Source organism: Bison bison, unplaced genomic scaffold, assembly GCF_000754665.1.
Source record: "Bison bison bison isolate TAMUID 2011002044 unplaced genomic scaffold, Bison_UMD1.0 scf7180017864380, whole genome shotgun sequence".
Classification (NCBI taxonomy): domain Eukaryota; kingdom Metazoa; phylum Chordata; class Mammalia; order Artiodactyla; family Bovidae; genus Bison; species Bison bison.
The window spans coordinates 2784439-2806736 of record NW_011494952.1 but is presented as its reverse complement, the minus strand read 5'-3'; the positions used below and the strand labels follow the sequence as shown (position 1 = coordinate 2806736).

Sequence of the window (22298 nt, the reverse complement as noted above, 5' to 3'; positions counted from 1 at the left end):
GGCCACAGTCGCCGCCGCTGCGTTCGCGCTCTCCAGCTGTTCCCCTCCATGTGCCCGGGCTCCGTCGCTCCCCTTCCTCAGGCCGCCGCTTACCCCGGGGTCTATGGAAGTAATGGAAGGACCCCTCAACCTGGTGAGTGCCCCACAGAGGGTTGCGTCGGCTCTCGGGCACCTTTGCCTCAGGACCCCGTCTCGGCGTGCAGCTGACTGGAGGCCGGGAAGCTGGTGTGGCGCGGGTGATCCTAAAATCTGGGGGGCGCAGACAGGCTCGGCCCTACAGCGGCTCCAGCCAAGCAACCGCAGAGGGCCCCTCGGGGATCCCCGGGAAGCTCCTGCCTCCTGTTCCCGCCGCCTTCAGGCGCCCCCTACCCAGGGCCCTGGATGAGGGGCTCCCACCAACGAGGGCTGCCACCTCTCCGGACCGGAGGAAATGCCTCCAAGCGCCACGTAACCACCTCTTTGCAGCCTGGAGAGACACTGAAGCCGGCTGGGGCAGAAACGGTGTATAATACTGGTTCTAACTTCCAACACAGGGTCTGAAGTCTGAGCGTCCCCACAGTGGAGAAATCATAACCTCTCACCCCCGTTTCCCTTCACCCATTTCTCACCTGTGTTCACATGCATAAACTGAGACTTTCCTTTCTCAACTAAATTAGAGACAGCTGGAGAGAAAAGACAGGGCTGTGCCTGTTTTTAGCTTAGTTTCATCACTAGGTATCATGAAAGTATGGTAGATGTTTACCTTTCTCAGAAAAAGCATTAATAGCTCATTATTATGTTTTTATGCACCTCAGGTGTAGCGATTTTAAAACAAGAAACACGAGTTTTTTTCCGCCTGGCCACTGTATCCTTTGGTTTTCCAGAGAGGGTGTCTATTTTGGATACAAAAGTTAGATTACTTACAGTTGTAAACAGACAAGGTAACTTTTTTCAATTCAGCTATGATGGTGGGTTTGGAAAAAAGAACGTATGGAAAATTATTAGTTTCTCACGTTGGAACCCTGAGAACACGTGTGGTGGGAGAGCTCTGGGCTGGAATCAAACCATTCTGTAGAGAAGCAGTACAGCCTGGTGGATTAAGAGTATAGATTCTGGACCTAAACTGCTTGGATTTGAATTCTGACTCTGTTGCTTAATAACTGTATGACCTTGGGCAGATTAGTTGATCTCACTCTTTGTGGTTTGTTATGAGTATTAAGAGAGTAAATAGAAGTGAGGAGCCTAGAACAGTACCTGGTATGTAATGAAGTGTAAGAGTTAGTTATTACAATAATCAGACCAAAACTCTTAATTTAAAAATCTCACTTGGATTTGAGCTTAAAAAGTTTAAGATTCTAGGACCTAAAGCTATGGTTCCCAGATGGCTGGTGCTAGGTTAGCTGCTGTGAGAAGTGCTTTCCAGTTTGATTGTTGAGCCCTGCCCCCATTGGCAAGAGTTGTTTACACTTTAAAAGAACCAGACTAGATTTGTGATTTTTTTTTTTTTTTTTAAACTAGGGAAATGTCTTGCACTCTTCTTGGTTTTAAGGTGACATATACTTGGCAGTGAAATATAATGGATGGCTCAGTACTGAAACTTCACAGGAAGTTTCACAGAATAATTATTTCTAATTATTATTAGAAATAACCAGCAGTTCACAAAGTGCTTCAAAGTTCATGTGTCCTTGCAAAATGACCATTGGTTCAGTTCCAGTTAACTTCACTTTATTTGGCTGCTTGCTTCAGCATAACCCCAGCCAAATGCCCCACTAGTGTGTGGTAGCTTATGAAAAGACTGAAACTGGATGACAGTTTAGATGGAGCAGCAGAATCACCAGTTTAGGAAAAATTAGTTGACTTGCCAGTGGTATTACCTTTTTATAGAAGACAATTTTGAGTAGTCTTAGGAGTCTAGCATAAATCCATAATCCAACCATACAATTTATGTGGACAAGTATCAGAAATTTGGCATCTTGAATTCTTAAGCCATTTGAGATTTGAAAGATTTAAGTTTTAGGTCTAGCTGTTTAATGGAAGAGAACAATAGAACAAGTTAACATTTACTTGAATCATTTTAACTGTGCTAAGTATCAGTGTCTGGCCTCTGAATTTGTTGTCACTCAGTTTTAAAAGACAGATTTTTTTCATTTTCTGTTGTACTATATCCTTGTAGCTTATATGTTTTGTGTGTAGTTTGTACCCCTTAGTTCCCTATCCTGTCTTGCCCTATCCTCCTTCCTTCTCCCTACAGGTAACCACTAGTTTGTCTTCTGTATCCAAGTCTGTGTTTTTGTTATTGAATATATTCATACATTCATTTTTTTCCTTTAGATTTCACATGTAAGTGATGTCATACAGTGTTTGTCTTTCTCTACCTGACTCATTTCACTTATACCTCCAAGTCCGTCCATGTTGTTGCAAATGGCAACATCTCATTCTTTTTTATGGCTGAGTAGTATTCCATTATTTGTGTCTGTGTGTGTGTGGTGTGTATGTGTTGTTATACATATCTATATATACATATACACATACATCGCACCCTTTTCTATTCATTTGTTGATGGGTATGTTGGTGGCTTCTGTATCTTGGCAATTGTAAATAATGCTGCTCTGAGCATTGGGTTGCATGTATCTTTTCAAATTAGTATTTTCATTAGAAGTCTGAATTTTTTTTTAAGACAATCACATTCTTTTATGCCAGCCAATATTCATTCTAGTATCCAGCAGACTCAACATGAGAAATACTTGTCAATGCTATAATTTTGAGTGCCTTTGAGCATCCCATTAGTCTATACAAGCTTTTTCTAATGACATCATAGTGTGTTCCAAGTTGATTGCATAAGGACTTATTACAGTACCTAGATTTATAATCATATGTCCTCAGAGCATCCTTGAAATTAAGTAAGAATTGCTTCCCAGCTTTACAGATAAATAAGCCTAGACAAATTAAGTAGATTAGTGACTCAAGTACATTATGGAGCTACCTTATGTTGATATCATGACTTCTTTCTAGTAATTTTTCTGTCTTAATATACTTAAAACATTCATTTCAATATGGCCCTTATCTATATTGAATTACGGATTCTTTGTCAGTATCTAGTGGCTTTGCTCTAGTGCATGGTGCTGAGTCGCTTTAGTCGTGTCTGACGCTATGGACCACCGAGCTCCGCTGTCCCTGGGATTCTCTAGGCAGGAAGAATACTGGAGTAGGTTGCCATGCCCTTCTCTATGGGACTTTCCCAACCCAGGGATCAATCCCAGGTCTTTATGTCTCCTACACTGGCAAGCGGGTTCTTTACCACTGGCGCCACCTGGGAAGCCCTCCTCTGCTTTAGTATTTCTTCCTTTATGTTAGATTTGCACTATGAATTTGTACTTATTTCCTCACAGTGATTTTTAAGATATGGAAGAGACCAGCTTGAAATCGTCATTTTAATATATAGTACGAATACTGTGTTCTAATGTTCTGGTGTTTGAAGTTGGTCAGAAGGAAAATAGGATGAATTGTATTTACCTTGGTAGGGGGGAATAACTAGTCTTTGGGCTCTGAATAAGTTTTTTTTTTCCATCAATTTTCAATATGGAAAATTGTAACTTATAAAATTACTTAGTGTATATTTAGGCATTTCTTTCCTTACACTTAATTTTGGTGATGCAAGTGCTAGTAGCAAATGTCAAAACTTAGGTGAGATAATTGCTAGTTCTTTGTTTTCGGTCTATTTGGGAATGATGTCAGACTTTAATTTACATATGGCTGTGTTGCTCATGCTTTGCTTACCTACTCTGCAAACTCTAAGGACAGAGTCCATGTGACTCTGTGACCACAATTGTGTTCTTTGTGTTTGGCCCTTTTAAGAGTGCTGAGAATATGTTTGTTGAGAAGCTGAACTGCTCTTTAGAGTACTCAACTCTTCTCATCTAAATAAAGAGAGACATTACCTTGCCAACAAAGGTTCGTCTAGTCAAGGCTATGGTTTTTCCTGTGGTCATGTATGGATGTGAGAGTTGGACTGTGAAGAAGGCTGAGCGCTGCAGAATTGATGCTTTTGAACTGTGATGTTGGAGAATACTCTTTGAGAGTCCCCTGGACTGCAAGGAGATCCAACCAGTCCATTCTGAAGGAGATCAGCCCTGGGATTTCTTTGGAAGGAATGATGCTAAAGCTGAAACTCCAGTACTTTGGCCACCTCATGTGAAGAGTTGACTCATTGGAAAAGACTCTGATGCTGGGAGGGATTGGGGGCAGGAGGAGAAGGGGACAACAGAGGATAAGATGGCTGGATGGCATCACTGACTCAATGGACATGAGTTTGGGTAAACTCCGGGAGTTGGTGATGGACAGGGAGGCCTGGCGTGCTGCAGTCCATGGGGTCTCAGAGTCGGACATGACCAGGCGACTGACCAACAAATATCATTTAACTGAAGCTGAAACTCCAGTACTTTGGCCACCTCATGCAAAGAGTTGACTCATTGGAAAAGACTCTGATGCTGGGAGGGATTGGGGGCAAGAGGAGAAGGGGACGACAGAGGATGAGATGGCTGGATGGCATCACTGACTCGATGGACGTGAGTCTCAGTGAACTCCGGGAGGTGGTGATGGACAGGGAGGCCTGGCGTGCTGCGATTCATGGGGTCGCAAAGAGTCGGACACGACTGAGCGACTGAACTGATCTGATCTGATCTGATGGTCCAAAGGATGGCCTTGTACGTGTGGGGTCTTTGTAACTACTCCATGTTAATTATATTGACAATAAAAATAAAATTTGGCCCTGAAAAATATCAAGGAAAATTTCATCTTGGCACAGGCTAGGCTAAGCTTGGTGGAAGCACTCTGAGGGATGGCAGTAGAGCACTAAGACTTAGCCAGTAATTACAGAGGCCTGGGGTTGGCAGCAGGCACTTACAAATACTATTATTTTGTTTTCTCAGTAGCTGTATGAGATATTTAACATTTTTACAGATGAAATCTTGGAACTGCAGAGTAAGTGGTGATAGTTGGATTTGAAAGCAAGATTCTAAGTAAAGTATCTCATCTTTCTATTAGATCATGTTTGCCCATTTGTTTTAACTGTGATCCACAATAAGAAATTTTTACTTAATGACAGTACACGCATCCCTAGGTGTATATTACTTCAGAGCTTGGTTCCTTATGGATGTGTCTCTTAGAATTGTGCAAAGTGCAGGGATATTCATAAATTTAACCCCAAGTAAGACAAAAATGTAAAAAACAAACAATGCGGTGTATGTGTATATAGTATTGTATATTATATACTTTGTTGTTCTAGTCTCAGTGTGTCCAACTCGTTGCAACCCCATGGACTGTAGCCCTCTAGGCTCTTCTGTCAGTGGGGATTCTCCAGGCAAGAGTACTGGAGTGTGTTGCCATACCCTCCTTCAGGGGATCTTCCCAGCCCAGGGATTAAACCCAGGTCTTCTGCATTGCAGGCGGATTCTTTTATTGTCTGAGCTACCAGGTAAGTCCAAGAATACTGGAATGGGTAGCCTATCCCCTTTTCCAGGGGATCTTCCTGACCCAGGAATCGAACTGAGGTCTCCTGCGTTGCAGGCGGATTCTTTACCAGCTGAGTCTGTATAGTGTTACATATGATGCACTCTAATATTTACTATTAGAGTCTTTTAAATGCTGGTTGTGACCCACAGATTGATTCCAGGACCCACTGTTGGTTTTCATCCTGTAATTTGTCTTCACAGCAGATGATGGCAGTTATTAAAAAAGGGGTGGGCGTGGGGGGCAAGGTAAACTGAAATCTTGAGGAAGCAAAGAGATGCAGCAGACTGCCTGTGGGAGAAATTGACTTAAAATCAAAAAGGTCTTCCTGGACCTCTCTTAACAGTTGAGCAGTTATCCTAAGTACAGTTCATTATATTAGTTACACAGTCGGTGTAGTCCTTACAGTTAGGGGATGCTACTTTAGAATCATCACAGTAGACTCATAGTAAATTGATTTGGAAATGGAGAGTCAATGACTTTTCTCCTTTGCTGTCCATTGAGGACACTACCGCAAGGTTCAAGAGTACATTAGATTTTCCTCTCCCAGTTTACTGTGTTTGGTAATGGTATTCCTTTTCTTTTCATATTTATATACAGTTTTCCCAAAGGACACAAATAAATAAATGGAAGTTTAATAGAAAGTGATACTTTTTTTTCCTTTGGGAAAGAACACAGTATGAACCTGTAGTTTTAAGGCAGTTAGCATGTAGTTCTTGGTGAGGGCAGTCACTTGGTAATCTAGCTGTAGTTAGGATTTTTGTTGGTCACAGGTGATGGAAATCCATTTCAAATTAGCTTAAATCAAAAGGGATAATTTATTGAAATCAAAAGGTGGGTTTAAGGCACCTGAAGGTCTAGGTGTTAAGACAGCTTCCACTGGATAGTGCACGGATTCAGTACCTGGTTGGGGAACTAAAATCCTGCATGCCATGCGGCATGCCTCCCCTCTCCCCTTCCAAAAAAAGAGAAACCTGCAGGAGAAAGGTGCAGGAAGGGCAAGACTACAATGCAGGTGAGTCTAAGAACTTACAGGACCAGGGACTCTTAAGATAATCAGGTTTTTCTACTCTGCCTCATCAGACTTTATTGCTTTACTTCTCTCTCCAGATTCCAAATCTGCATTTTCCACCTGGCTGGTTATAACCAATTAAAACTTTCTTGATGTACCCTCTGGTCCTAAGTTTGAAAGTACGCTGGAATGGTTTCTTTTGATGTCTAGGGGACGAGGTAATTTATAAATACAGCAAGTTCCATGGGGATCATATTGATTGTATAGGAAGAACAGTTCACAGGGTGGGGGTGGGAGGAATTGGTACAGGGCACATGGAATAAGGGGGCTTTCTGGGTGGCTCAGTGGTAAAGAACCTGCCTACCAGTGCAGGAGCCATCGGAGATGTGAGTTCGATCCCTGAGTTGGGAAGATCCTCTGAAACAGGAAATAGCAACCCACTCTAGTATTCCTGTGAGGATAATCCCATGGACAGAGGAACCTGGTGGGCTAGGTGGGGTCGCAAAAGTAGGTGGGCTCCATGGGGTCACAAAAGCATTGGACACGACCGAGCACACATGCGTGTAGTAAGACGTTACTACATCTAAAGCTGTTTTACTTTTTATAAAGGCTTTAGAACATTTTGTGATATTGTGCTTTCATTTTTACCCAGGAGGGAGTAGGAAACTGCTGGTTAAAATGTCCTCAAGATTGGATGGATGAAATAGTGAATGAAGTAAATGCACCACTGCCTGGTTTTCTTGTGCTCAGTATAGGTGTATATACATATGTATAGTTGTTTATTTTAGATTTTGATGCAAAGTTTTATTTTGGTATTTTCTATGAAATACATTAATGCTTGCTTGGCATTTCAGAATCTTTGGTTTTGTCACCAACCCTCAACATAACCTCTCTCGTCCTTCCATCCGACTAACTGTTCATTGACCCATCAAACACATGAGCAGTCACTGTCTTATCAGGTAATCTGGACATCAAAGATTTGACGAAGTCCCTGTTCTTACAGAACTTTTATCCCATTCTGTAGTTTTCGTCTGTTGTGTTCTCTTTCGCTGTTTTCTTTAGCATCTTAAGCATAGAGTTCCTTGCTATTCCAATACCTGGGTAATCTCTGGTTCTGTTTCTCTTGTCTTCTGTTTATTGTTAGTGCCATTTTCCTGCTTGATGTGCTGGTAACTTTATTGTATATTACACATTATGGATGATGTGTTATGGAGATTCTGAATTTGTTATTTTCCTCCAAAGAATGTTGTTAATAGCTTGTTCTTCTGGCTGACAATTAAAATGCTAGTGGATCATCTTGATTCAGTCCAGGCTTGATTTTAGGTTTTACCACTGTGGGTCTGTTTCAGTTTTACCCATGATGCCTAAAGTGTGGTCCTTACTCACAGGGCTGGACTTTTGAGGTCTCAACTCAGAGTCCCAAGTGTTCACCAAAGGTAATACTTTCTCTCGACCCAAACTGCAACCTATCTCCCCAACATTGTGTGGCTTCTGAATTCTTTGCTAAGAATTTCTGCTCAGCTTCCTGGAGTTGGGTCCTGTTCACGTACAGCTTGGATGTTAGCTAAGCATCTGAGAGAGTCTTTGATGTATACTTGTAGGGTGTCTTCATTGCACTTCCCTCTAACCCTGCACTCCTCAAAATCTAGCTTTTCCTTCCAGTTTCTGTCTCCTTAATCCTTCAAGCTTGGCTTCAACAGTAGGTGAACTGAGAACTTACAGATATACAAGCTAGATTTAGAAAAGGCTGAGGAACCAGAAATCAAATTGCCGACATTGGTTGGACCATAGAAAAAGCAAGGGAATTCCAGAAAACATATACTTCTGCTTCATTGATTATGCTAAAGCCTTTGACTGTGTGGGTCACAACGAACTGTGGAAAAGATGGGAATACCAGACCACCTTACCTGCCTCCTGAGACACCTTCATGCAGGCAGGAAGCAACAGTTAGAACTAGACATGGAACAACCAACTGGTTACAAATTGGGAAAGGAGTACGTCAAGGCTGTATATTGTCACCTGCTTATTTGAATTATATGCAGAGTACATCATGCGAAATGCTGCACTGGGTTGAAGCACAAGCTGGAATCAAGATTGCTGGGAGAAATATCAGTAACCTCAGATTTGCAGATGACACCACCATTATGGCAGAAAACAAAGAGGAACTAAAGAGCCTCCTGATGAAAGTGAAAGAGAGTGAAAAAGCTGGCTTAAAACTCAACATTCAAAAAACAAAGATCATGGCATCTGGTCCCATCACTTCATGGCAAATAGATGGGGAAAAGTGGAAACAGTGTCGGATTTCATTTTCTTGGGCTCCAAAATCACTGCAGGTAGTGACTGCAGCCATGAAAATTAAAAGACGCATGCTCCTTGGAAGAAAAGCTATGACAAATCTAGACAGCATATTAAAAAGTAGAGATATCACTTTGCCAACAAAGGTCAGATAGTCAAAGCTATCGTTTTTCCAGTAGTCACATATGGATGTGAGAGTTGAACCATATTATAGAAGGCTGAGCGCCGAGGAATTGATGGCTTCGAATTGTGCTTGAGAAGACTCTTAAGAGTCCCTTGGAGAGCAAGGAGATCAAAATCCTAAAGGAAATCAACCCTGAATATTCGTCGGAAGGACTGGTGCTGAGGCTGAAGCTCCAGTACTTCAGCCACCCGATGTGAAGAGCCTACTCATTGAAGTGAAGAGCCTACTCATTGGAAAAGACCCTGATGCTGGGAGAGATCAAGGGCAGGATCAAGGGCAACAGAGGAGGAGATGGTTGGATGGTATCACCGACTCAGTGCACATGAGTTTGAGCAAACTCGTGGAGATAGTGAAGGACAGGGAATCCTGGCATGCTGCTGTTCAAGGGGTCACAGAGTTGGACACAACTGAGTGACTGAACTTTGGCCAATGAGATACTGCCTTCTTGGGCTTTATTTTCCTGTACTCTCTTTTGGAAAATGCACTCAGAATCCCAAGGGGAATGCAGGTTTCACCTTGTACATTTCCCATTTCTTGAAAATGTATCCTGTTACTTTTTTTCTCCGCCATCTGTAAACTGTTGTTTCCTTATACTTCACCCAGTTTTGTAGTTGTTTACAATTGGAGGGTAAACCAATGCCAGCTATTCCATCCTATCTGGATCAGAGGTACAAATTTCCATGAGAATTTCCACAGGATTCTCAAAATTAAATCAGTGTATTGTAAACCCTAAGTGCCAGAAAGTATTTTAATATGAGATTGTGGTATCACAAAGCTAATACTCCCAATATGCAGTGACAGAATATCCCAGCCATGTAGGTATTGGCTAGTCACTGCTTTCCATATTTAAACATCTATTTCCAAATAAAGTTTGAGGCAGCTTACAAAAGACAGATACCATACTATTAAAATATTAGTTACCTTAAATGAATTCTTAAGTGAAAGTCACTGTCGTTTCCGACTCTTTGTGACCCCATGGACTATAGAGTCCGTGGAATTCTCCAGGATTCTGGAGTGGGTAGCCTTTCCCTTCTCCAGGAGATCTTCCCAACCTAGGGATTGAACACAGGTCTCCTGCATTGCAGGCGGATTCTTTACCAGTTGAGCCACAGTTACCTACTGAGATAAGTTATCCTGAAATTTAGCAGCTTAACACACATTTGTTTCCCCACAGTTTCTGTGTGTCGGGGATAAAGGCATGACTTAGCTGGGTTCTTTGCTTCAGGGTCTTTTACAAGGCTACAGTCAAGGTGAGAGTTAGCTAGGGGTGCGGTATCATTTGAAGGCTCTCCTGAACTGCTTCTAAGTTCACTCACAGGGTTGAGGGCAAGATTTCATTCCTTGAGGGGTTTTGGATTGAGGACTTCAGTTCCTTGCTGGCTGTTGGCAGACCACCTCATGCCCTTCCAGGTGAGTGTTTCCTTGGGGCAGTGAACAGCAGGATTGTTGGCTGCACTAAAGTAAGCAAGGGAGAAAGTGCTACCAAGATGTAAGTGACGATCTTTTGTTACCTAACCATGGAAGTGACCCTCCATCACCTTGATTGTATTCTGTTTCTGAGATGTAAATCACTAGATCCAACCCACACTTGAGGAGGGAAGATTATATAAGGTTGTGAATCCCAGGAGAAAGGAGTCATTGGGAGCCATATAAGCAGCTTACCACACTTGCTGATAGAAAAGCAAAGAAAATAAGAACTGAAGCAACAAAGAGTATCAAGAAAGTATAATCCTTTGGGGCTACATCAAACTAAAAAACTTATGCACAGTAGCAAAATGAAAAGGCAACCTACCAAATGAGAGAAAATATTTGCAAATTATATATGATAAGGAGTTAGTATCCAAAATAGCAAAAAAAAAAAAAAAAAAAAAAAAAATCTGATTAAACAACAGGCAGAGGATTTGAATAGACATTTTTCCAAAGAAGACATACGAATGGCCAACTGGTACACGAAAAGATGTTCAACATCACTAATAAGGGAAATGCAAATAAATCAAAACCGCAACAAGATATCGTCTCTCACCTGTTAGGATGGTCGTGGTTTAGTTGCCAAGTCATGTCTTGAGTCTTACGACCCCATGGACTGTAGCCTACCAGGCTCCTCTGTCCATGGAATTCTCTAGGCCAGAATACTGGATTGGGTAGCTGTTCCCTTCTCCAGTGGATCTTCCCAAACCAGGGACTGAACCCAGGTCTTGCGCATTGCAAGATTTTTTACTGTCTGAGCCATAGGGGAAATCCTCCCTGTTGGAAAAGTGACTCTCTAAAAGATAGGAAGTAACAAGTGTTGGCCAGAATTGGAGAAAAGGGAACCCGTGTGCACTGTTGGTGGGACTGTATTCATACATTGGTGCAGCCACTGTGGAAAAAGGTCCCTTGAACAATTAAAAGTAGAATTACCATACTATCTTGCAGTTCCACTTCTGGGTATTTTTCTGAAAAACAAAAAACAAAAATGTCTACTGAGATTCTCTGCCTGTGGTTTCAGTTCAGTAGCTCAGTTGTGTCTGACTTTTGCAACCCCATGGACTGCAGCACGGCAGGGTTCCCTGTCCATCACCAACTCCCGGAGCTTACTCAAACTCATGTCCATCGAGTCTGTGATGCCATCCAACGGTATCATCCTTTGTCATCCCCTTCTCCCACCTTCAATCTTTCCCAGCATCAGGGTCTTACCAAGGAGTGAGTTCTTTGCATTAGTGGCCAAAGTATTGGAGTTTCAGCTTCAGCATCAGTCCTTCCAGTGAATATTCAGGACTGGTTTCCCTTAGGATGGACTGGTTGGATCTTCTCCAATAAGAGAAGAGTCTTCTCCAACACCACAGTTCAAGAGCATCAATTCTTTGGTGCTCAGCTTTCTTTATAGTCCCACTCTTACATCCATACATGACCACTGGAAAAACCGTAGCTTTGACTAGACGGACCTTTGTTGGCAAAGTAACGCGTCTACTTTTTGATATGCTGTCTAGGTTGGTCATAGCTTTTCTTCCAAAGAGCAAGGGTCATGGCTGCAGTCACCATCTGCAGTGATTTTGGAGCCCCCCAAAATAAAGTCTGTCACTGTTTTCCCCATCTTTTTGCCATGAATTGATGGGACCAGATGTCATGATCTTAGTTTTCCGAATGTGGAGTTTGAAGCCAACTTTTTCATTCTCCTCTTTCACTTTCATCAAGAGGCTCTTTAGTTCTTCACTTTCTGCCGTAATGGTGGTATCATTTGCATATCTGAGGTTATTGATATTTCTTCCGGCAATCTTGATTCCAGCTTGTGCTTCATACAGCCCAGCATTTCTCATGATGTACTCTGCATATAAATTAAATAAGCAGGGTGACAATATACAGCCCTGATGTACTCCTTACCCGATTTGGAACCAGTCTGTTGTTCCATGGTCCAGTTCTATCTGTTGCTTCTTGACCTGCATACAGATTTCTCAGGCAGGTAAGTTGTTCTGTCATTCCCTACTTTTGAAGAATTTTCCACAGGTTGTTGTGATCCACACAGTCAAAGACTTAAGCATAATCAATAAAGGAGAAGTAGATGTTTTTCTGGAATTCTCTTGCTTTTCCGATGATCCAGTGGATGTTGGCAATTTGATCTCTAGTTACTATGCCTTTTCTAAATCCACCTTGAACATCTGAAAGTTCACAGTTCACTTACTGTTGAAGCCTGGCTTGGAGAATTTTGAGCGTTACTTTGCTAGCATGTGAGATGAGTGCAATTGTGTGGTAGTTTGAACATCCTTTGGCGTTGCCTTTCTTTGGAATTGGAATGAAACCTGACCTTTTCCAGTCCTGTGGCCACTGCTGAGTTTTCCAAATTTACTGGCATTTTGAGTGCTAGCATCATCAAACAGCAGCATCTTTTAGGATTTGAAAGAGCTCAACTGGAATTCCATCACCTCCACTAGCTTTATTCATACAAATGCTTCCTAAGGCCCACTTGACTTCACATTCCAGGATGTCTGGCTGTAGGTCAGTGATCACACAATTGTGGTTATCTGAGTCATTATGATCTTTTTTGTAAAGTTCTTCTGTGTATTCTTGCCACCTCTTCTTAATAGCTTCTGCTTCTGTTAGGTCCATACCATTTCTTTTCTTTGTTGTGCCCATCTTGGCATGAAATGTTCCCTTGGTATCTCTGATTTTCTCGAAGAGAAAATTGCTGTGGTTTAATCAGATTGTTTTGCTTTTTATTTTTATATTGTATGAATTCTTTGTTATTTTGGATACTAACCCCTCATCAGATGTGTGATTTGCAAATATTTTCTCCCATTTGGTAGGTTGCCTTTTCATTTTGATTTCCTCTGCTGTGCATAAGCTTTTTACTTTGATGTAGTCCCACTCTTGGCTTTTGTTGCTTTTGCTGTCAGTTAATAAATTATCACCACCAATAATTATGTCAAAGAGCTTTCTGCCTATGTTTTCTTTGAGGAGTTTTATGGTTTCAGGTCTTATGTTTTTTGTAATCCATTTTAAGTTAACTTGTGTGTGTTGTGTAAGATTGTGGTCCAATTGCATTCTTTAGCACATGGCTATCCTGTTTTCCCAACATCATATTGAAGAAACTGTCCTTTCCCTGTTGTATATTCTTGGCTCATTTGACATTTGTTAATTGAACACTTATTCATAGATTTATTTCTAGGCTATCCTGTTCCATTGGTCTTTGTGTCGTCTTCTGCTACCATACTGTTTTGACTCTTGTAGCGTTGTAGGGCTTTCCTGCTGGCTCAGACGGTAAAGAATCCGCCCTTATTGTGGGAGACCTGGGTTCAGTCCTTGGATTGGGAAGATCCCTTGGAGGAGGGCATGGCAACTCACTCCAGTGTTCTTGCCTGGAGAATCCCCATAGACAGAGGAGTCTGGTGGGCTACAGTCCACGAGGTCGTAAACAGTCGGACATGACTGAGCGACTAAGCACACACATAGCTTTGTAAGATAGTTTGAAATCAAAGAGCCTGATTCCTGCAGCTTTGTTCTTTGTATTGCTTTGGGTATTTGGGAGTTTTTGTATTTCTGTGCAACTGTTAGGATTGTTTGATTTCTGTGAAAAGTACCCTTGGAATTTTGACAGGTTGCACTGAATCTGTGTATTGTAGTATGGACATTTTAACTATTCTTTAAATCCATTTCATCAGTGGCTTAATAGTTTTTGGGTACAGATCTTTAACCTCTTTGGTTAAATTTACTCCTACGTACTTAACTGCTTTTGATGCAGTTGTAAATGGGATTGTTTTCTTAATTTCTCTTATATGTTTTTAGAGTATATAAATGCGACAGAAATATGTGTATTGATTTTGTGAAATATTTGATTGTGCCAGGTCTTAGTTGTTATGTGGGATTTTCGATCTTCAGTTACGGCATGCGGAATCTTGGTTGCAGCCTGAGAACTCTTTAGTCACGGCGTGTGGGATCTAGTTCCCTGACCAGGGCTCCATCCTGGGCCCCCTGCATCGGGAGTGTGGAGTCTTAGCCACTGGCCCACTAGGGAATTTCCTGTATATTGATTTTTTATCTTACAACTTTGTACTACATTCATTGATTCTGAGTTTTTGGGTGGAATCTTTAGAGCTTTTGGTATATAATATCTTGTTATCCTTAAATAGTGAACAGTTTTACTTCTTCCTGATTTGGATGTCTTACTCTCTAATTGCTGTGGCTAGGAGGGACTTCCAATACTATGCTGACTAAAAGCAGCTAGAGTGGACATCTTCGTCTTGTTCCTGATCTTAGAGGAAAAGCTTTGAGCTTTTCAGTGCTGAGTATTATGTTAGCCGTGGGCCTGTCATATATGGTTTTTATAATGTTGAGATATATTTTCTCTATATTCATTTTGTTAAGAGTTTTTATCATGAGTGGGTGTTGATTTTTGTCAGATGCTTTTTATCCTGTTGAAATGCTCATATCATGTTCAGTCTTCCTTTTGTTAAGGTGTCATCACATTGATTTTGGGGTAAATTTGATTTGTTGAACTGTCCTTGTATCCCTGGAATAAATCCCACTTGATTTGCTAGCATTCTGCCAAGGATTTTTGTATCTGTTCATCAGGGATGTTGGCCTCTAGCTTTTTTTTTTCTTTTGGTGTCCCTGTCTGTTTTGGTATCAGGGTAATGCTAGCTTGTAAGATAAGTATGGAAGTATTCCCTACTCTTCTATTTTTTTGGAAGAGTTTGAGAAGGATTGGTATTAATTCTTGTTTGAATTTTTGGTAGACTTCACCAGTGAAGGCATCTGGTCCTGGAGTTTTTTTGTGTGAGGTTTGTGGTTACCTCATTTTACTGTGCTTCACTTTATTGCACTTGCAGATGTTGCTGATTTTAAAAAAAAAAAAAGTTGAAGGTTTGTGGCTACCCTGTGTCTTATTGGCATTGTTATTCTAAATGTATTATATTTAAATTAAGGAAATAAGCTTTTTTTTTTAAAGACATAATGCTATCGCACATGTAGTGTAAACATAACTTTTACATGCATTGGGAAACCAAAAAATTTGTGTGACTTGTTTTACTCCAGCATTTGCTTTATTGCAGTGGCCTGGAACTGAACTTGAAATATCTTAGAGGTATGCCTGTTATTGGTCTGTTCAGGTTTTCTGGTTTTTTTTCAAAGTTTTTTTCCCTAGGAATTCATCCATTTTTTCTAGGTTGCCCAGTTTGTTGGCATACATTGATAATTGTTCATAATAGTCTCTTATGATCCTTTGTATTTCTGTGTTATCTGTTGTAACATCTTTCATTTTTGTTTTTTGTTTGTTTGGGGAAGCGGGGGTGGGGGAGTTGGCCACATTATATGGCTTGTGGGATCTTAGTTCCCCAACTAGGAATTGAATCCAGGCCACAGCAGTGAAAGCAGGGAGTCCTAACCACTGGACCACCAGGAAATTCCCTCATTTTAAAATATTATTTGAATCTTCTCTTTTTTCTTCATTGAGTATTATTGTTCAGTCATGTCCAACTCTTCATGACTCCATGGACAGCAGCATGCCAGGTTTTCCTGTCCTTCACCATCTCCCAGAGTTTGCTCAAGCTCATGTCCGTTGAGTCAGTGGTACCATCCAACCATCTCATCCTCTGTCGTCCCCTTCTCCTCCTGCCTTCAGTCTTTGCCAGCACCAGGGCCTTTTCCGATGAGTTGGCTCTTCACTTCAGTATACTTGTTGAGTATAGCTATAGGTTTGTCAATTTTGTTAATCTTTTCAAAGAACTAGCTCTTGGTTTTACTGATCTTTTCTGTTTTTGTTTTTTTTTTTTTTAATCTCTTATTTCATCTGTTTCTGCTCTGATCTTCGTTATTTCCTTTCTTCTACTAACCTTGGGCATCATTTTTTCTTTTTTTTCTCCTAGTTCCTTGAGGTGTAAAGTTAGATTATTGGAGGTTTTTCTGGTTCTGCAAGGTAGGCTTTTATCCATATGAACTTCCCTCTTAGAATTGCTTTTGCTGCATCTCATAAGTTTTGGTATGTTTTATTTCCATTTTCATTTGTCTCAAAGTATTTTTTATTTCTCTTTTGATTTCTCCTTTGACCTAGTCATTGTTCAGTGGCATGCTATTTAATCTTCACATAGTCACAGTTTTTCCAGTTTTCTTCTTGTAATTTATTTCTTCTTGTAATTAGTTTCTGTGGTGGCTGGAAAAGATGCCTTGAAATGCTTTCAGTCTTTTTTAGGTTTATTAAGACTTGTTTTGTGGTCTAACACTATTATCTATCCTGGAGGATGTTCTTTAAGCACTTGAAGAATGTGTATTTTGTTGCTTTCGGATAGAATGTTCTGTATATAACAAAACAGATATAAATAAATGACCATATAATCTTTGCTTTAAGAAGGATCTTTACAAATTGTTTTAAAAATAAGAACTACTTGAAAATAAGTTTTGTACAGTATCTTTAGTTGAAGAGAATGCAGTTTAGTCTCTTCCACCACATTATACATTTTATGGTGGTAGATAGCTCTGATGCTTTTAAATTCTTCTTTTTAAAAACAATATTTATTTGACTGTGTTGGGTCTTAGTTGTGGCACGCAGGCTCTTCATCGGGGCACATGGACTCTCTGTGGCAGCATGCCAGCTGCTCTCTAGTTGTGGCACGCGGGCTTGGTACTTGCAGAGGGTGGGCTCTCTAGTTGTGATATATGGGCTCTAGAGTGTGGGTAAGTAAGTTGCAGTGGGTGGGCTTAGTTGCCCCGTGGCATGTGGAATCTTGGTTCCCTGACTAGGGATGGAACCCTCGTCCCCTGCATTGGAAGGCAGATTTTAAACCATGGACCACCAGGCAGGTCCCTTTTGTCTTTTAACTCGTTTAATTTTCACAACATTCTCATCTTAAAGATGAGAAAACTTGGGCAGGAAGTTAAGAAAGCCAAGTTCCAGTGTCTAATAAATGCTCAAGCTGAGATTTGAAAACCTCAACAGTCAGCATTTGCTGAGTGTCTAACATGAATTTGGTGTAGGACCTGTATTTTAATAGGGAATTTGATTGCTCATGGGCCAGATAACTAGAGTAGGTGTGCGTTTTAAAATGAGATGTAACTCCTGAATTGGCAGAGTGATCAGAGATTGCATTTTACATGGAGAAGTTTTAGGGGAGTTGGAAGAGCCATGAGGTCCTGGTCTTACAACTTGAGAACTTTTGGTTTCTCTGGTTTTGAAATGAAAAAAAAAGTTTATTTCATACCATAGACAGAAATAAACTCAAAATGGCTTGAACACTTGACATGACAACATTAAACTCCTAGAAAAGAACATAGGCAAAACATTCTCTGACATAAATCATGGCAGTGTTTTCCTAGGGTAGTCTCCCAAGGCAATAGAAATAAAAGCAGAAATAAACAAATGGGACCTAATCAAATTTACAAGCTTTGCATTGGAAAGGAAGCCATAAACAAAAAGCCTACAGAATGGGAGAAAATATTTGCAAGCTATGTGACTGACAATGGCTTAATTTCCAAAATATTCTAATAGCTCATAACAAAAAACCAAACAACTCAATTAAAAATAGGCAGAAGACCCAAATAGACATTTCTTCAAAGAAGATATACAGATGGCCAGTAGGCACATGAAAAGATGTTCAACATTACTAATTATTAGAGAAATTCAAATCAAAACTACAATGAGATACCACCTCACATCAGTCAGAATGACCATCATTAAAAAAATTCTACAAATTAAAAATACTGGAGAGAGTGTGGGAAAAGGAATTCTACAGTGTTGGTGGGAATGTAAGTTGGTACAGCTGCTGTGAAAAACAGTGTTGGAGTTCCTTAAACTAAAAATAGCTATACATATGTCCAGCGGTCTCACTCCTGTGCGTGTATCCAGACCCAACTCCAATTTAAAAAGATACACGCACACCTGTTTTCATAGCAGCACTGTTACAGTACCCCACACATGGAAACAGGTTCATGGAGAGGTGAGTGGATAAAGGTGTTGTCATATATACACATGGAATATTACTCAGCCACAAACAAATGAAATAATGCCATTTGTAGCAATATGGATGGGCCTGGAGGTTATCATAACAAGTGAAGTAAGTTAGAGAAAGAGAAATACCATAAGAGGTCACTTATATGTGGTATTAAAAAATATGACACAAACAAACTTTTCTGTGAAACGGAAACAGTCTCACAGAAAACTTACGGTTAGCAAAGGGGAAATGGGGTGGGGGCAACTTGGGATTAGCAGACATGGCCTCTAGTATATAAAGAAGATAACCAACAAGGACCAACTGTATAACACAGGGAAGTATTCAGTATCCTGCAATAAACCATAATGAAAAAGGATATGAGAAAGAAAAAATATTCTCTTATTGTGAAACCTGAAGTTTAACTAGGGAGCTTCATAAATATGGTCCAAGGTAGAAAGGGATTGATGTCATTGGACAGAAACTAATGAATGACACAGCGTTAGAATGAGGTAACCCCAGAGAGCATCTCATCCCTGCTTCTCAAGTGCGTCTGGGAACCTGTGGGTCTAGCTTTACTGGTGAAATCTGAGGCCCTACTGAAGAAGAGTCTACATGTATTCCACAAGGGATTCAGATTCAGTTAAAACTTGAGAAGCACAGATGTGGTCTAACTCCATCATTTTACAAGTGAGGAAGCAGACCCTGAAAGCCCAGATAATTTGGCTGGTTTTAATGGGAGCGTGAGGACTTGGGCCAGTGCCTCAGGGTCTTGGTAGGGCTTTGCCTACACTGTGCCATCCTGATGAGAAAGTACTTTTGGATTTCAGAGGACACTGTCTCTTCTAGAGGGCTTCTTTCAAAGCCTACAAAGGTAAAGGCATGTACTGATTCTTTCATTTCCCCCCTACCTAGAACCAGAGTGTCACTTGTTTTAGCTATACTCAGAATACATTTCTTGGAGAAATCATGTTGTAACTTAGTTTTCTTCATCATGTACGTTCTCTTCCCAAAGATCTCTATCATTTCTGGATACTATCTAATATTCCTGTGTTCAGAACATGTGTTTTTTCTTCAGTCCAAGACTGCATGGTTGAAATTATTTTCAGCCCCTAGTCATTTCTTGTTCCCCCCCCACCCCACCCCCACCTGCCTTTTTTAGGAAAGAATTAAAACTTAGAGAAAAAGTTTGTTTACTGTTTGAAGAGTAAGAAGCCTCTGAAAAAATTGGATGAATAATCTTGTTTCTAAGTGTTACTTCTTCCTTACTAAAATAGAAACAGGAGAAATGTAGACAGCATGCATTGCTAGAAGTGTGCTGTGCCCTGCTTTTGTCTTCACCTGTTTTCCACTGAGCATGATTTGTAAGCATGCTCAGAATATTTCTAATCTCAGTTACAAAAGTGATCCTCTGAAATGTTTTTATGAGGCATCAGTGGCACATTTTTTGAAAAGCATTCAAGGTGAATCATTTTACACCTAACACAGATTTGATTTTTGCTGTTAAAAACACTAAGGTAAAGCACAGAGAACATACAATTTTCCATCTCTGATTTTTTTTTTTAATTACAAAAATTTTTGACTATACTGTGTGGCTTTTGGGATCTCAGTTCCCTGACCAGGGATTGAACCTGGGCCATGGGAGTGAAAGCACTTATTCCTAACCACTAGACCATCAGGGATCTCCCATATTTGCCGTCTATAATTTTTAAATGTAGTTAAGTAGTGTTAAGAATATTCACATTTTTGTGCAGCAGATGTCCAGAACTTTTTCATCTTGTAAAAATGAAACTACACCCATTGAATGAGAACGTCCCACCTTTCTTTCCCCCGGTCTCTGGCATCCACCATTCTACTTTCAGGTTTTATGAATTTGACTACTTTAGATATGTCTCTGGGCTTCTGAGATATCTCAGTGGTAAAGAATCAGCCTGTTGACACAGGAAATGAGGGTTCAATCCCTGGGCCGGAGGATCCCTGGAGAAGGGCATGGCAGCCCACTCCAGTATTCTTGCCTGGAGAATCCCATGGACAGAGGAGCCTGGTGGGCTACAGCCCATGGGGTCCCAAAGAGTCAAGACATGACTGAAAGACTGAGCACAGGTACCTCATAAGTGGGATCATACAGTATTTTTCTTTTAAGTGGCTCATGTTATATTTCATTATTAGCTTAAAGTCCTTAAAGTTCATCCATGTTACAGCATGTGTCAGCTTCCACTGTCTTCAGGCTGATTTTACACTGTACATATATACCACATTTTGTTCATTTTTCTATTGGTGCTTAGGTTACTTCCTCTTTTTGACTACTGTGAATAATGCTGCTATGAACATACGTGTATAGTACTTTTTTCACTTTGACTAGCTTTGTTAAATTATCTGTGAGTTTGTTAGTGAGGAAGACATTAGCCTAGTTGGAAGACTTCCATTTCTTTCTCCTTGCCTGCTAACCATATAACTTAATGTAAGATATGTGACTGCTATGAGTCTAGGGAGCTCCTTTTGTAAGAGATGAAACACATTTCACAGAATTGTAATAATTCTTAAATGTAACACAGATGAAAGGAGACAAGTGACTACTTAGTTAAACCGTATGCGTTCAGTACTTCTGAGTTTGTTGTTTAGGTGAGTTGTACCTGAAAAAATAGCCACCATAACATTGAATATTGGTATCATTAATTCCTCAACTGTATAATGTATGAATTTTTTATCTTTAAAATGTAAATAGTAACTTTAATGTTGAAAAGGAAGAATGAGTTAAAAAACAAGAAAGTATACGTTTTGAGTAACAATCTGATTTTAACTCTTGGTTAATCTCTGATGAATGTGAGCACCTTGAAGGAGTTAGTGCCTGGTATTAACCTTGATAGTTTATTAGTAGAGTTGAAAGAAGTTACCAGGCCTTTCAGATACTACACATTAGATTTCCCCAGTTTCAGATAGAGTTGTAATGGTTTGGCACATGTGGCAACAAACAGCATCACTGTCTTAAAAGTTGTTGTTTTTTTTTTTTTTAAAGTGAAGAACTCAGGAATGTTTGTCTTCTAGGCCCATCAACAGAGCAGACGAGCAGATCGTTTGTTAGCTGCAGGGAAATACGAAGAGGCTATTTCTTGTCACAAAAAGGCTGCAGGTGAGTATTCTTTTTAAGTAGTACCGAGTCTGAAACTGCTGGGCAGTTTCTGTTTTCCAGTTCTCTCTCAACACAGTATTTAGGATGAAAGTCACAGGAGTAGTGATGTGTTATTGCCCTGCATGTGTGCCACACTGACGCCCGACCCACTGTAACACAGCTTGGAATATTTTTCAAGTGAGTGTGTTAGATTTTCCAGCTCCTCTTAGCCTGGTCTTTCTAAGTCATGGAAATTGGATATGCCTTATTGGTAAATGATTCCTGGACACGACTTTCTGAGCCGGAAGATTCCCCAGAGACAGAAGTGATTGCAGTAAGTGTCTGTTGGTTCATCTTGGTTGTTATAGAGGAGTTTGGATTTCAAATATTTAGCCATTTTGGGTTCTGGAATTAATAACTAATTTAATTCCAGCCAATTAATTTTCACTGAGTTTCTGTTTCCTAAGGTGCTGATAATGGAAAACACATCAAAACCCTTTCCTGTGGTTTTTCTTTAGCTTCCCTTCTGAATGTTTCATCTATACATTCATGCCTATAGTATCATGCCGCTGATGACCTTTTAGGTGTGACATTTAGAATTACTGGATTCCTTTCAAACACCTTATTTTATCCCAGTCATAAAAGTTAGTGTATGTTGAACTCAGAAATAGCTCTCCAGGGTCTGTTTTGTACAGACTGGTTTCTGTTAGCCGAGTAACAAGCCTAAAAGCTTAGGAGTGGGAGTGGTACATCCAGAATCGGCGTGGCCACCATTCTTTGAGCGGGCCCTGTAGTCTTCCTGCTGGAGAAAGGCACTCC

At 40.5% G+C, this 22298-nt stretch overlaps 1 protein-coding gene across 2 annotated transcripts in view; it reads left to right on the top strand.

The window, feature by feature from the left end:
- Positions 1-6: 6 nt before the first annotated feature.
- NRBF2 (nuclear receptor binding factor 2) overlaps positions 7-22298 on the top strand; it is a 29203-nt gene continuing 6911 nt past the window's right edge. Inside the window, exons 1-2 of one of the 2 annotated variants that reach the window (XM_010857404.1) lie at positions 7-133; positions 21416-21500. In XM_010857404.1, the coding sequence (XP_010855706.1) occupies positions 104-133; positions 21416-21500 (115 nt within the window). In that variant the 5' untranslated portion in view covers positions 7-103. The remainder of the gene's footprint in view (positions 134-21415; positions 21501-22298) is intronic. The other variant, XM_010857405.1, reaches the window with a different exon arrangement.